Raw genomic sequence first — 15185 nt, forward strand, 5'->3', positions numbered from 1 at the left:
CACACATACGTCACTCGGAGATCATGCTGCGATCATGCACACACAGAAACATTCAGGAGCACAGAAACTTGTTATCAATGCTGCCCGCAACTTTTTTAATAAAATAGCTTCGCTACTGAATCGCTACATTATATTTCTCAGCAACTGGGCTAACATCGCTGGTTTTGAAGTAATTAAACTCACAGCTTCATTATTAATAAAGAGAGACGCTATACAGACACTTGTAATTCACACATCTCTCTCTCTCTCTCTCTCTCTCTCTCTCTCTCTCTCTCTCTCTCTCTAATGAATTCAAATAAATGCTATAATTCATTCATTCAAATAAATGTAATCTTACGGACTACTTTACATCTGATTCAAAGCAGACAGAATGCTAGATCTAACGAGCTGTAGCTGATGAAAATAACTTATTTTTACCCTTCAGGTCAAATATTGCACTGCAAATATCAATAACAGCTTTAAATAGTCAATGCTGGCAAATGACCATGCAAGCGGGATAATCCACGGCTAGCTGTGCATTAAGCAATTTGAATGCACTCTTTGCACCAGGTGAAAATAAACTATGTTTATTTTCCAAACTGTTAATGTGTCGAAATAAAACTAAACACCTCCATATTGCAAAAGGGCATATGTAAACCAATATCCTTCAAAAAGGTCTCTTCAATATAATGGATAAATAAAATATATGCACAAAACATAGTTCCTTCGATGCCCTGTAGATGGCGATATCACTTCCATGCAAAATGTAACGAGTAATTGCATTACTCATATCAAATCTATTGTAGTAAAGAGTACATATACCTATTTAAAAATGTAGTTACGTAGAGAGTAAGAGTTCGCTATCAAAGTATCTTTGATAGCGAAACTTCAAAGTATTCAACTTTGGTACATTACTTTTCCCCCTCACTGTTTGTGCTATGGATAAATGACACATCAAATCATGTTTTTTCAGCTGAGCTATTTCTTGTACATTTCTTGTAATTATTGTACTTAGTACTGTGCTCTTTTGCCTTGGGCCAATAAGTAACCAACAACAACATCTTAGCAACCACACAGCAACGGTTTTGTATAGGCAAGCACCTTCTTGTTTTATCTTTAATATTACTCTTTTTTTATGGTAACATTCAGGCAGAAACTCTCAATTATAATTAAAAAAACATAAAATGATACACTACCGTTTAAATGTTTGGGGTCGGTAAGTTTTGAATGTTTTCTGAAAAAAGTTTATGCATTTATTTGATCAAATATACAGTAAAAACAGTATCAGTGTGAAATATTACTACAACTTAAAATAAGCATTTAAATTTATCACATTTTAACATTTATTTTTAAATGTAATTTATTCCAGTGATGGTAAAGTTGAATTTTCAGCAGCCGTAATGGCCAGTCTTCAGTGTCACATAATCCTTCAGAAATCTTTCTAATATGCTGATTTGTTGGTCTATAATTTTTTTTTAGAATTACTTTTAATATTTTTGACGAAACCGTAATACATTTTTTCACAATTCTTTGATGAATAGAAAGTTCAAAAGAACCAACATGGATTCAGCTTTGTCAGACACAGCTAGAGAGATTCATGAGGAACTGAAAAACAGGAGATCCATTTGTCTGACCTGAGCCTCCTCTCACTTATGTTTTCTGACCAGACAATAAACAAACTCCAAGCACAGACTGACCCAGGCTGATAATAGCAGCAGAGCGCCGGGCACTGAAGACGATGAAGACTCTGAAGAGGAGAATGGATTCAGGAGTTCCATCACACCTCTTATCGGCACCTAGCAGCTGCGGAGAATCTGTTAATTGCTCCCTCATTAAGCATAATCTTTAGACTGTCATGACACCAGTCCATCACCAAACAAATAAAGTGTGTGTGGGGTTGTGTGCCTGCTGACACATCACTTGTTATCCGAGGGCGAACTCACAGACGTGACAGCTGAGTTAGAGCCTCCATGAGCTACACTGCCCCCCTACTGTAATGACTCACTTGTGCAGCTTGGCTGGGAATCTCAATGTCCTAGCCTACACTTCCTGTCTGGCAAATGATGACAAATCACATATGTGACGTATTTAGTGTCCTTAAAAAAACTTCAAAATCATAGATAGATAGATAGGTAGGTAGGTAGGTAGGTAGGTAGATAGATAGATAGATAGATAGATAGATAGATAGATAGATAGATAGATAGATAGATAGATAGATAGATAGATAGATAGATAGATAGATAGATAGATAGATAGATAGATAGATAGATAGATAGATAGATAGATAGAGTCATTTACCTATTACAAAAAGGCGTGTGCTGGCAGTGATGCTTGTTACTACGTTGGTGGCAACACATTCCCACTCTCCATGATCCTCTTTGCTCAGAGACATGAATTGCAAGCTACCACTTGATAAGATGTTATGTTTACTTCTGCTGGGCTTCCCGACCTTGACATAGCACAGAATAATAAAGTGTTTATGAGTGTCTATCCATGGCAAGGGGGAGATATATTACAGGCTACTCAGTGTCCTGGTGGGTCATGGTACCTTTCTCCATACGATGGTTGGAATCTCAGGGTCTCCAGAAGCAGCGCAGGGGATGACCAGCTCTCTCCCCGCCTCCTGACGGTACTCCCCCCCGGGCCTCACGTTGAAGTAAGGGGGGTCCTGGGGTCACATGATGATGTTCAACACACAAACCTTCAAGGAAAAAGTGATTCCTCCCGTTATGACCCCTTTAATTGAGACGCACTGACTCACCTTTAGCACCAGAGTGGCCGGAGGGGACTGTCCCATGGTACCTAGGACATTGTAAGGCACACAGGTGTAGGTGCCAAGGGAGTCTTCAGTGACCTCTGCCACCCGAATGCTTCCATCTGCCATTTGGCTCCATCCAGGATACTGTGAGAGGAGCAGAGGAGGACAATCAGTGATCTTTGATCAACAAGTGTTGTCAAGAGTCTCGACATTTCAGACGTCAGAAGTCTACCCATTACAGACCTTCTCGATTCTGAGTGGGTAGCCATCTTTCTCCCATCGGACTGAAATAACTGGAGGGTTGGCATCCACTGGGCACCGAATGATTCCCGGCAACTTTCTTGGGGCGTATATGACAGGTGGCATGTTCACAACACGGGCAGGGTCTGCAGAGAAGATACAGTGAAAATGTTAGTTCTGGTACAGCAGATTAAAAAACATTTGAAAAAAAAAAATGGAAAAATTGGCAATCGCAAATCAATTTACTTGCGTAATGAGAAAGAAAAAAAATTGTAGGGAAGGACTTTAACTTTTTATCCACTGAGATTTCCCTGGATTGTGAAAAGTGGGTCTTGTCTCTATTTAAAGGTGCAGTCACATACACAAAATTTCTGCAAATTTTTCACAAGATGACTTTAAACTTTTCCATTTTACAACAAATCTAGTTAAAACAACCATCACAATATGATTCATACAAGTTATAGATATAAAATCTCGAATCTTCACTGCAGTGTTCACAGTGTAAGTGATGTGTCGTATCAGAACATGTAAGTGTTATTTAAAGCCCTTCCTGTGAAGTTCTCTCACCTGCGGCAGCCCTGGGGTGTCGCTGACTGATGTAGCACAACCCCAGCGGCACTGAAAAGCGGGCTGCTAATGAGACAGTCAGCCACTGCTCTGCATATGACACAATATAATGTGCTTTTCCACCACTAATCTCTTCTCTCTTCAAACTGTCGTGCTATATTTCCCCTCGGTTAATTCATTAAGGCCCCCTTGTCACGCCTGCCCTGACCTCTTTTCTGCTGTGATGATAGAGTGGGTCATGGTGATATACAGGGTGGTAAATTGAGAGAAAAAAAAGCAATCTTTCATATTTATACACCCTTTCCTCCCAGAAAGTTCACATTCAAGACAATACACATTTTCTCTACACATTGCATTTTCTTCCCATTGTAACAATCAATATTGACTTTAGATATTTTTATTGGAGAGATCCAGAATCTACATAACAGGGTTGCTGATTAATATGATATATTACAATATAATATAATATAATATAATATAATATAATATAATATAATATAATATAATATAATATAATATAATATAACAACATTATTTAAGGTATACATTTATATTAGGGCTGTCAAACGATTAATCGCGATTAATCGCATCCAAAATAAAAGTTTGTTTTTACATAATATATGTGTGTTTACGGTGTATAATTATTTTCTATATATAAATACACACACATGCATGTATATATTTAAGAAATATTTGCATGTATATCCTGTGTATATATATTTATATTATATATAATTTATATTATATATAAATATTTTATATATAAATAACACATTTTTCTTAAATATATATGCATGTGTGTGTATTTATATATAGAAAATAATTATACTCCATACACACACATATATTATGTAAACACAAACTTTTATTTTGGATGCGATTAATCGCGATTAATCGTTTGACAGCCCTAATTTATATATTAAGGTATAAGGTTTTTAACTCTATACTACTAGAAAAAGAAACAAAGAATGTGCATTAGGTATGTTTTGCTTTTTTATGTTTTAACTAAATTAAGAAGTCAATGTAAATTTTATAGTTATTTATTATATTGTTATATTACAATGCTATCATATTTTGTGCAGGCAATTATCTTATTTTCAAGCCCCAGCTGAGCCAGGAGTCCTTTCTGTGTGGAGTTTGCATGTTCTCCTTGTGTCAGCGTTGGTTTCCTCCGGGTGCGCTGGTTTCCCCCACACAGTCCAAAGACATGCAGGTTAGGTGTATTAGACAAGCCAAATTGGCAGTAGGAGTGTGTGAGTGTGTCCCAGTACTCTCGTATCTAGGTTGCGTCAGGAACGGCATCCGGTGTAAAACCTGTGCCAAATCCAATGTGTGTGTGCAGGTAATTTCGATGAAGCGAACCCTGCAAATGAGCGGGACTAACGCTAGGAAAATATAATTAGCTTATTTTCTTGTAAATAAAAAAAAGCCAAACAATGTCACTGTTAAATACCTATAAGTATTGTGGTATTCCACCATTTTTCTCACTGACAACTTGGGGCTCAAAGAAAATCCCGCACTTCTGAGTGGTATGTTTGAATTGGTGGTGGCTATCATGTGCATTCAACTCGTAAATACAATCTTTCTGACATGGCTTGAACCACCATCACAACATGCCTCATCCAATCAGATATCAGAGTTGGAACTATTTGTTTTATAATAATGAAGTGAAGTTGCTGAGTGAGAACTCTGAGGCTGTCATGTATATGATTCCAATTTTTCATGATGACCACAGGACGTAAGGCTCTTCCAATCTGTCTTATCCAGAACGATATAGAGACAGACAGACAGACACAAAGAAGCAGCTCAGACTCTGGGCTTATCCGCCACTTCCTCAAGAGTCCTGGTGCAGATGGAAACAAACTCTCAAACCCTCCAGAGAGAGGCAGCAACTAGAACATCTCAGATGCCTGGCAGCCACCACGGCATCTCAAAGGGTGTAAATAGCTCTGTCCCTCTACGTGATAGACACCAATTACATAAAACACCTCAAAGGCACACAAGACATTGACTGAGATTTCAAACGCAGGCCTGGTGCTGCAGGCTGTTTAAGAGGTTGGAGGTGAAACTCACATTGCACGGTCAGGTAAGCTGAAGCAGAGGGGGATATACCCAGGCTGTTGCTAGGACTGCAGGTGTATTTCCCAGCATCCTCCGGCTTCACTCTGTAGATAATGAGGGTTCCATCAATAAAGATGCGCACACGGAGCTTCAGATCACTGAAGGGAAGAGAAGAGAAATGATCTGTTTGAAAAAATATCATTAAAAGCATTTGTACACAGAGAAGAATTGAAGCTGATATGATGTCTCATTATTATGGAAGCCTGTTTTTGGCTAGAGCACATAATACAGAAGATGATTCTGAGAAAGTAAAAAAAAAAAAACAACAACAACAACTTATACCTACTTTTTGTGAAAAACACAAGCCAAATTTTTTAAAGTCAAAATTATGAACATTTTGATAAAAAGCCGCAATTGTGAGATATGAAGTCACAGTTATGAGAAATTATGAGAAATAGACACATTTGTAAGAAATAATTAAATAATGTAGTTGCAATTATGGGAACTACATACATTTGTGAGATATTAATTTGGAATTATGAGACAGACACATTTGTGAGATATAATGTCACAATTAAGAAATATAAAGACATTTTTGAGATATAAATATAAGATAACCTTTTTATTTTTTACTCTAAGGCAGAAACAGCATTTAATACATTATACAATTCTAACTAACTGGCATTCAGCTGAATTTTAGTTTCTTAACCTAACTAGCTTTGGTTGATTTTACATTACATTTTATCTTTAACAAACTTTTTTTGTTAAAAATACCCTGCAGTATTGCTTCGGGCCCACTGAAGACTCTTTCTTTATAGATGTGTATGCCTTCAGAAAAAATGCTTCTGAGCAAATAAAATGTTTCTTTTTGAGGTTAATAGTGTTTTTACACAGAGTGGTACAGTATGTTGAATGTTCCCGTGAACATCCGTCCGCCCCTCACACTATTCTGGCCTGTTTCCACAGAGAGGAACAGACTACAGCCCTGCGTAGAGAGGTTCAATACGGCCACGCTTGGGGGAGTCAGAACAGCTCCTGGCTCGGCTTCAGATGATCAGCATGTTTTTTTAGGCATGTGATGACACAAGCACAGTGTCACAAGATGTTCCCATCCCGGCATAAAAACCTGCTGTGTGCGCCTCCATGTCACTGTGCTAGAATTTGCCTTAATGCAGCTGTAGAGGGCTTGAGATTCAGGGATTCTGGGTCTAAAAATATACGTGGCTCTAATCTAAAACCGTATGAATGTGGCAGACACACACAAAGGTTTCTGTATTTCAAGACTCTGAGACTTGGCACAGAAGTGAACTCGATCATAACTTTACTTCTTGAAGTAGACGTTGTCTTCCTCCCAGAACCAAGTGTAGGTCAGGTTGCCAGGATACGCCTCTGCTTGGCACGTAAATTGGGCATTCTGGGAAATGTTAACAGTGATGTTCTCAGGTGGTGACACGATGTATGGAGGACCTGGTGGAGGCAAACAGTGACAGGGGTTATAGACAGATAAACAGGGAAGAACCAATTGTGAGCTATAAAGTTGCAACTAAAAGAAACAAAATTGCACTTGTGAGATATAAAATGAAAATTTAGTCTGGCTATCAGCAGACCAAGCTCAATCTTTTAAGATTGAACGTTGGTCTGGGGAGTCTGCAATGTATTTTCTACTGCACAAGAGGCGTGATCAACGGGCATAGTTCAAATGACTCTGTACGGAATTGGATAGTCCTTCAACCAATCAGACCAATGATCCGGGTGATGTACTTTGCAGAGCGACGCGAAAACTCCATGCAGGAAATGTGTAACCAAACGTGTTGATCAGCGGTTTGCAGAAGCAGCAATGGAATCGAGCGATTTTTGCAGGTTTTGCAAAAAAAACATGAAAGTTAGTGGTATTTACACCAACTCGAGCGATTTGTTTGCTAAAAAGAAGCCATTGAGCATCGTCGAGAGGATAAAAGGAATTGGATTGGATTAAACCCGCCAATAGCGCGCCAGGTGGATATGCCAGTTTGTGATTGGTTCCCGCAAATTTGTAAAGGAAGCAGGATAGATAAATGTACAGGTTTCCAGCCTGAGCTGCAGGGCGAAATCAAATCGCCGGCAGGGTTTACCCAGTCTAATCAAAATGATGAGAAAGTCGCAAGTGTAAAGTCTCAATTGAAACAGACACATTTGTAAGATACAAAAAGTTGCAATTACAAAATATAGTTGCAATTATGAGAATCTTGCCAAACAAAGATAATAAGACTAATCGAGAGCAACCAAATGCAACACAAGACTAATTAACACACCAATGAACCAGTGACAGGACCAAACAGAAGAATAGGACTAACTATGAATAGGCATAACCAAGTAAAAGCCGTGAAACAAAACCCAAAACTGCTACACTAGTATTTTTCTTTAGAATTATAATTCTTATTCACAAACCGGAGAAACAAGTTGTCTAAATAAGAGTAAACTCATCGCTAACATGCTATTTGAGTGCACATTCAAAACAAAATTAGAGGTGCTAGCTTTTTGCCCGCTAACTTACTTTTTCTTAGCGTATTTACTGCAAACACATTTTGTGTTTGTTTATATAAACCAAGGGACCGGAATTATTGTCTGTGTTAATCGACCGCATGCCACAGATGTGGTATTCCTTCCAATTATCCTAATTCTCCTCCGTGTTTATCTGTATATAAACCTGTCTAATAAAGACAGCAAAGATACCACTGTCAGACCTTCCCACAGAGAATATTATCCTTCCCACATGAGGCTGTCACTGAAATTGCCAATAGACTCTTAATTAGACGTGTGGGTAGGCAGGAATACTGTCGTGACACTCGGACCGCTATGAGATTTGTGAGTGCTCTGCAGAAAGGTACAGCGTGAAGCTTTTAGCACAAACAAACCTATGACTATCTGTGAAATATCTTCTAATTTGAATGTGTAGACTACGCTCAGCTTCCTGGATGTGTCCTTAATGTGCGGTAAATGACACTGCATCTAAGGGGATTATTGACAGTAGCGTAGCTTTGCTTATTAATGAAATCGCGAAAGGCATCACTTGAAAGCGTCTAAAAATATCCCCGGCGTTGCTCATGCTCGTGTTATTGAAGCAGGTTTTAACTAGAGTGCCTCTCCGGAGGCTTCATGAGAATATTGCTTTTTGTAAAAACAATATTGCTAGTTTACTAAACGAAACAGCCCATGGCCAAGGCAATTTTGGCTCGGCACAGTTCATATGTGTCTCCATCTGACTCACTGGTGCTTAGACAAGAGCAGACGATTCCCTTCTAAATCACTCCAGCTAAAGCTCTTAATTCCAGGTAGGGCAGACGATCTAGCTCTCAGATATGTCAGGTGATCAAATATTATATTTTGTTTAGACGTTTATGTACTTTCTCAGGGGTGCGTTTCCCGTACAACAATGTAACTCGCTGATTAACAATCATAGAACGATGCCTCGTTGGAGAAACTAGCGTGGTCGCACCTCGGCCGTTTGAACCACATTGGTTCAACAATTTCTGTCGTTAACGTCGTCGCGCATGTGGAGGAACAATAACTTCTGCTTATGAATCTATTCCCCGAGATGCTGCTGTAATGAACATGGCATCTAATGACTACTCCACTCTTGTGTTCCATGTCATTTTGCTTTATATTTTGTTTAATTCATCGCGGGTTCCCTCATACATCAAACTCCGAAGTTCTCTTGTATAATTTAACACATAATAAAATGACTCACGGTGACAACGTTCACGGAAATAACTGAAATGATTATTTTTCTGATTATTCTTATTACAACATCTCACAGCAAAATATCACAAAATAAGTCTAATGTATTTTAAGGAACTCAATGTCCAAATAAAAATGCATTAAAACGGATTTTCAAACTGGGATGTGTTTTAGGGTTATTAAAGCTAACAAGATATTTCTTAAATATGTTTAAAAGCTGGTTAAAAATCATGAGATTAATCATGATTATTTTATTCTTTTGAAAGTCTTGTTTTAAATATTAACAAAAAAAAAAAGATCTCATTACTTTAAAGGGAATTTTGGTATGTTTTAGCTTACCTCAAAGGCATCCAAGATGTAACGTTAGGTGTCTTTGTTTCCGCAGTAGTTTCAATTTTGATATTTTTAGGTCAAACCGTTCTTGTCTGTCAGTCATATAATGCAGGTCTATGGTCACCACCTCAAAGAGCATGCACAGAGTCCAAATTAAACAATTCCCCATCGTAAGTACACATTGATGGCCTAAGACACGAAACGAGCGGTTTGTGTGAGAAAACGAACAGTATTTATATCATTTTTACCTCTTGTACACTTTCCGGCGCTTGCGCAGACTAAGCCAGAACGCGCGCACACGTCACACACCAGGAAGCGCGTGCGCCCTCAGATCACTTGGACGTGGTTGTGTAGAGGTAAAAACGATATAAATACTGTTCGTTTTCTCACACAAACCGCTCGTTTCGTGTCTTAGGCCATCAATGTGTACTTACGATGGGGAATTGTTTAATTTGGACTTCTCTGTGCATGCTCTTTCAGATAGTGACCATAGACCTGCATTATATGACTGTCAGACAAGAACGGTTTGACCTAAAAATATCAAAATTGAAACTACCGCGGAAACAAAGACACCTACATCTTGGTTGCCCTTGAGGTAAGCTAAAACATACCAAAATTTAATTTCAAAGTGAACTATCCCTTTAATAATACGCAGAAAAAAGATGTCAACGTAATGCAAAGAATATATTCTATAGTTCATTTTTGAATAATTAGCTTCGCCATTAATACTGTGACCAAAGCCAGTTATTTTGGAAACAACTTCTTTATCATTTCAAGCTTAATATTTTTCACACACAGCATAAATGGCTCTTTATACATGAAATTACATAGACGTCACTATTTTTTGAGAAATTATTTTGGGCTCCATGGAAACAAAAAGTTTGAAAACCATGCATTAAAAATGATTTAAATATATTATATATAATATAATATTTATTATAAATCAGCCAGCCATTAGCAGGAAATGTAGAGAGTATGGATAAGAAGCTCCAGATATCCTGTACATGTCCTGGTGCTCTATGATCACACGTGTCCTCTAAATTCTCTGTTTCCCAGCGAAGGATGTGTTAGCGTGCTGCTCTGTATTCACAGCCATGCTCCACTGCCATAAATCTGACTGCAGTGAAAGCCACAAAGCCAATGACAGGCAGCTTGCTCATGTTTGCTGTCAAACTGTACACGGTCGACGGATAATAAACTGAACCACTTCATCATTCTGTACTAATGCTAAGGCCATATGGGGGGAGACTGTGGTATCAGTACCAGGTGCTGACTCAAAGTGAATGATGATTATTCTTAAAGTCATAAGAATTAAAGTCATAATATGACAGAAAGTTTAATCTTTTAATTTTTGTCAACTTCAATGTTTTAAGTCAAAATTTCAACATTTTTGCCAAATTATGACTTTTGACATTATTAATTATTTTATTAAGACTTAACCCAAAAATGAAAATTAGCCCATGATTTACTCACCCTCAAGTCATCCTATGTGTATATGACATTCTGCTTTCAGACAAATACAATCAGAGTTATATTAAAAAATATCCTGACTCTTCCAAGCTTTATAATGGCAGTGAAAGGCTGTTTCTGTTTTGAAGTCCATAAAAGTGCATCCATCATAAAAGGGCATCTGTCCATCATAAAAGTGCTCCACACGTCTCCGGGGGGTTAATAAAGGCCTTCTGAAGCGAAGCCATACTCTGTACTTCTTCCACCACTGAAATCCTGACAATAATTTTTAACGCCAAAAGAGGGTTTGGGCTGGCGCAAGCTGTTAGTAAATCTGGCCCATAGTATCTCATAATTTCTACAGTATCTCATATTTATTACTTAGTATCTCAATTTCCACTTTTTGTGAATTTTTGACTGGTGTATGTCATAACTATAGTTTACTAGGGATCGGAACTGACACAAATTTCACGATTCGATTTCAATTCAAATTCAATTTGATTTGATTTGATATTGATTCATTTGTATATATATCAACTACAGTACATGGCAAATTTTCTCAAGGAAAGAAAATCTCTCAAGTAATGCTGTAGGCTTTACAGGGAGTCAGTTGGTACTACATTACTGTATTAAGTAGGGGTGTAACGATTCGCTTTAACAACGATTCCATTCGTATCGCGATTTGTGGTTGTCGATATGATTCAAGGACGATATTGGTTCATTTAGAACGATACGATCCGAAACGATTCAGTGACTTGAAATCGATTCAGTGGCTTTTTAGCCAAAAATTCTTGTAAGGGAATCAGGTATCAATTAATTATGGATATAAACAAACAAGTAAACAACAATTGCAAAAAAATGCATTCACATTTTATTTGAATAAAGTAGGACTGCACAATTATGACAAAAATGATAAGGTTTAAATTGACTGATTTGTATACAAAAAGTAAAATTACGCACAAGGAAGTTTTTATAATAATAAAGTTATAATATTATTTTTATAATTACATAATTCGGTTTCTACTCCAATTCGTTGTTTGAAATATAAACATTTAAATGGTGACTGTCATAAAACGTGATTAATTTATTCAAACATACATTAAATATTGAATAACAGTAAAATATATAATGAATTTGTAATATAGAGCATAGTATATTTAGCGAAATGCTCCTCTCTAGAGTTCATTTAGCTGAGGAAAATGTAACATTACATCACATTTTTTACAAGCTGTTTTATTGAAGTCTTTCTGTGGTTGAAACACTGCAATTACATGAGATATGATAAGGATTTCAGTAAATTGTACTGTATCCTTCAAAATACCTTCTGATGTTCATTAATATTTATTTCGTGCTGTAAAGATGATCCGTTCACGTGCGCTTGATCTGGGGGTCTTGATAAGACAGAAGGTCTTAAATATCCGAGATATTAAAGAGATCTCCACTCCATTTTCCTTTCTTATGGATCACCAACTAGACCAGCACAAGTCCAGCACAAACTAGTCTGACCACCAGCATCGAAATTCAGTAAGGAAGTAAGGAATATCAGCAGTTATGATGAAGATATAAAATCCTTGTGTGAACTACAGGCAAATAAATAAACAAGCCACTCTGAAGGTGTGTATACAAGGCACAAGTGGTAACCGTAAACCCACAGTATATCAACCCCATCGCTCTGAGCAGGGCTGTAAACAGCTTCTACTGGAAGGCTCCATTAGGAGCTGAGTGACAGGAAGTGATCTATGCAGATGGAGCGGACTGAACGTATTGACTGCGGCAGATGTGCTTAGAGTGACGAGACGTAAAGGCCAGACTTTGACAACACTGATGTGTCCATACGCAGATTCACTAAAAGAGACTAATTAACCAGGGAGCACAGAGGGATTCGCATCTTTGCAGCTAGTATTGACGGGACGGGATGACCACAGTAGCAAGTAAAATGACAAACATTGACCGTGACGGACGTTTTCTGGCTTCTCCCGACTATCAGTACCGGAAATTTCCTTTTTGTGTATTAGATGCGCCTGTTTATTGTATATGTATCAAATTTCTGGAGAAGGAAAGTGAATGGATATGTGTTGCACCACAGATATTGCAGACCTCACCTTGCACCAGCAGGCGGGTTGTGTGTAGCGCCTCCCCCTGGTCACTGTGGGCACGGCAGCTGTAGGCCCCCCGGTCCTCTCGCGTGATGGCCTGCACTGTCAGACTGCCGTCAGTCACCTACAGAGAGATTACAAGCAAAAACATGGGTTCAAAACACAAATCTAACATATTATATATACATATAATATAATTATAAATACAATATAATATAATATAATATACACATTCAATTTTCATTAAATACAAAAAAGTATGGCTATAAAATTGTTCATAACTCTTTACAATAATGTTAATTTCAACATTTACTACTACATTATTAAAATCAAAAGTTGTATTTGTTAACCTTAGTTAATACACTGTGAACTAATATGAACAAACAATAAATGACTGTATTTTTGATTAACGAACTAACATCGAGCAATTCATTTGTTATAGTATCTTTGTTAATGTTAATGTTAGTTAATACATTAACTAATGTTTATAAATAAGTCAAAATAAATGGTCAAAATCACATTTATAATATAGTTTAAAAATAATTAGGGCTGTCAAAAGATTAATCGCGATTAATCGCATCCAAAAGAAAAGTTTGTTTTTAATAATATATGTGTGTGTACTGTGTATAATTATTTTGTATATATAAATACACACACATGCATGTATATATTATATATTATTATATATTACATGTGTATATATATTTGCATACATATACTGTATATATATTTATATAGTTTATATTATATATAAATATATTTTTTTATATATATAAATAACACATTTTTCTTAAATATATACATGCATGTGTGTGTATTTATATATACAAATTTAATTATACACAGTACACACACATATATTATTAAAAACAAACTTTTATTTTGGATGCGATTAATCTTTTGACAGCCCTAAAAATAATATTATAATATAATATTAATATAATAATATTATAATATTATAATTTTTAGATAATAAATATTTAATAAAATGTTTGCATTTTAACAATTAACATTTTGTGCTTTCTAAAGGCCGATTGGAAATTGACAGCAATTTTTTAAACAATAAAAAATAAACAATTAAAAAAACTAACCACATGACATTTATTATACTTTTACTTCTGCATATATTTATTTATTTCTACTAAAATGTATAGCAATAAAATTGTTAAAACTTGTAAATGTATAAACATGTATAAAATAGAGCTTCATTTGATATTTTAATTACATTTTAAATTAATGTTAAAATCAGACTATTTACACTAAATTCAAGGCCTTATTGCATTAGATGTTGCATTTTAATAATCCTATTTCAAGCAACGTTGAAGTGTAAAAAGAGATTATGCATTCTTTTGCTTGTGCGCTTTTTGTAACAAACCAATTAAAATATCTCAGTTTCCACATCTGAGCCTGAGAGTGCAGTTGCGTCTTCCCGAACAGCACACGGGTGACATGAATTATTGCGTAGGTTCCTGACAGGACGTTTTAGAAAAGGAGTGGGTCGCGTCTTATTCCCTGCACGTCAATTGCTTTAGCCAGAGGAGACTGGCCTTATTGTTCCTCCCACACAATATCCCAAGGTGTGTCAAGTCCTGCTGGACGGTTGACACAATCCTCCCGGCCTGTTCCATCACAATCCTGTCGCTGACAGACACATCACACTTGATGACCCAGACGAGAGGAGGTAATAAACTCTCTCAAACACTGTGTGTGTGCAGAGAGATCTAATTTAAACACGCTGCTGTGGAGGAGGGCAGGGTGAGAAACAAGCTCTGTGCATCGAGACAAGACATCTGTGCCTCTTGCTCTTTAGTGTGTGTGTTCCTTCATCACATTCCTCCATTTCTCTAACTTCTAGCCATGGAAGCGGGGAAAAGAATGGAGGACCACCGGCCTCCTCACCACTGTTCTTAAAGGTGAGGTCACGACACACTTCTTTTGAGTAAATGTCTGGGACTGTGGCTGGTTAGCAGTGGGAACAGCTTTTA

The 15185-nt window shown here is 37.0% G+C and overlaps 1 protein-coding gene across 6 annotated transcripts in view; it reads right to left on the reverse strand.

The window, feature by feature from the left end:
* igsf9ba (immunoglobulin superfamily, member 9Ba) overlaps nucleotides 1-15185 on the reverse strand; it is a 67091-nt gene that overhangs the window by 13275 nt on the left and 38631 nt on the right. For all 6 annotated transcript variants that reach the window (XM_079885545.1, XM_079885544.1, XM_079885542.1 and 3 more), the window contains exons 5-11: nucleotides 13207-13324; nucleotides 6931-7072; nucleotides 5618-5763; nucleotides 2981-3123; nucleotides 2741-2881; nucleotides 2528-2647; nucleotides 2278-2428 (exon numbers count right to left, since the gene is read on the reverse strand). In XM_079885545.1, the coding sequence (XP_079741671.1) occupies nucleotides 2278-2428; nucleotides 2528-2647; nucleotides 2741-2881; nucleotides 2981-3123; nucleotides 5618-5763; nucleotides 6931-7072; nucleotides 13207-13324 (961 nt within the window). The remainder of the gene's footprint in view (nucleotides 1-2277; nucleotides 2429-2527; nucleotides 2648-2740; nucleotides 2882-2980; nucleotides 3124-5617; nucleotides 5764-6930; nucleotides 7073-13206; nucleotides 13325-15185) is intronic.

This window comes from Squalius cephalus (genome assembly GCF_949319135.1).
Source record: "Squalius cephalus genome assembly, chromosome: 11".
NCBI classification, from domain to species: domain Eukaryota; kingdom Metazoa; phylum Chordata; class Actinopteri; order Cypriniformes; family Leuciscidae; genus Squalius; species Squalius cephalus.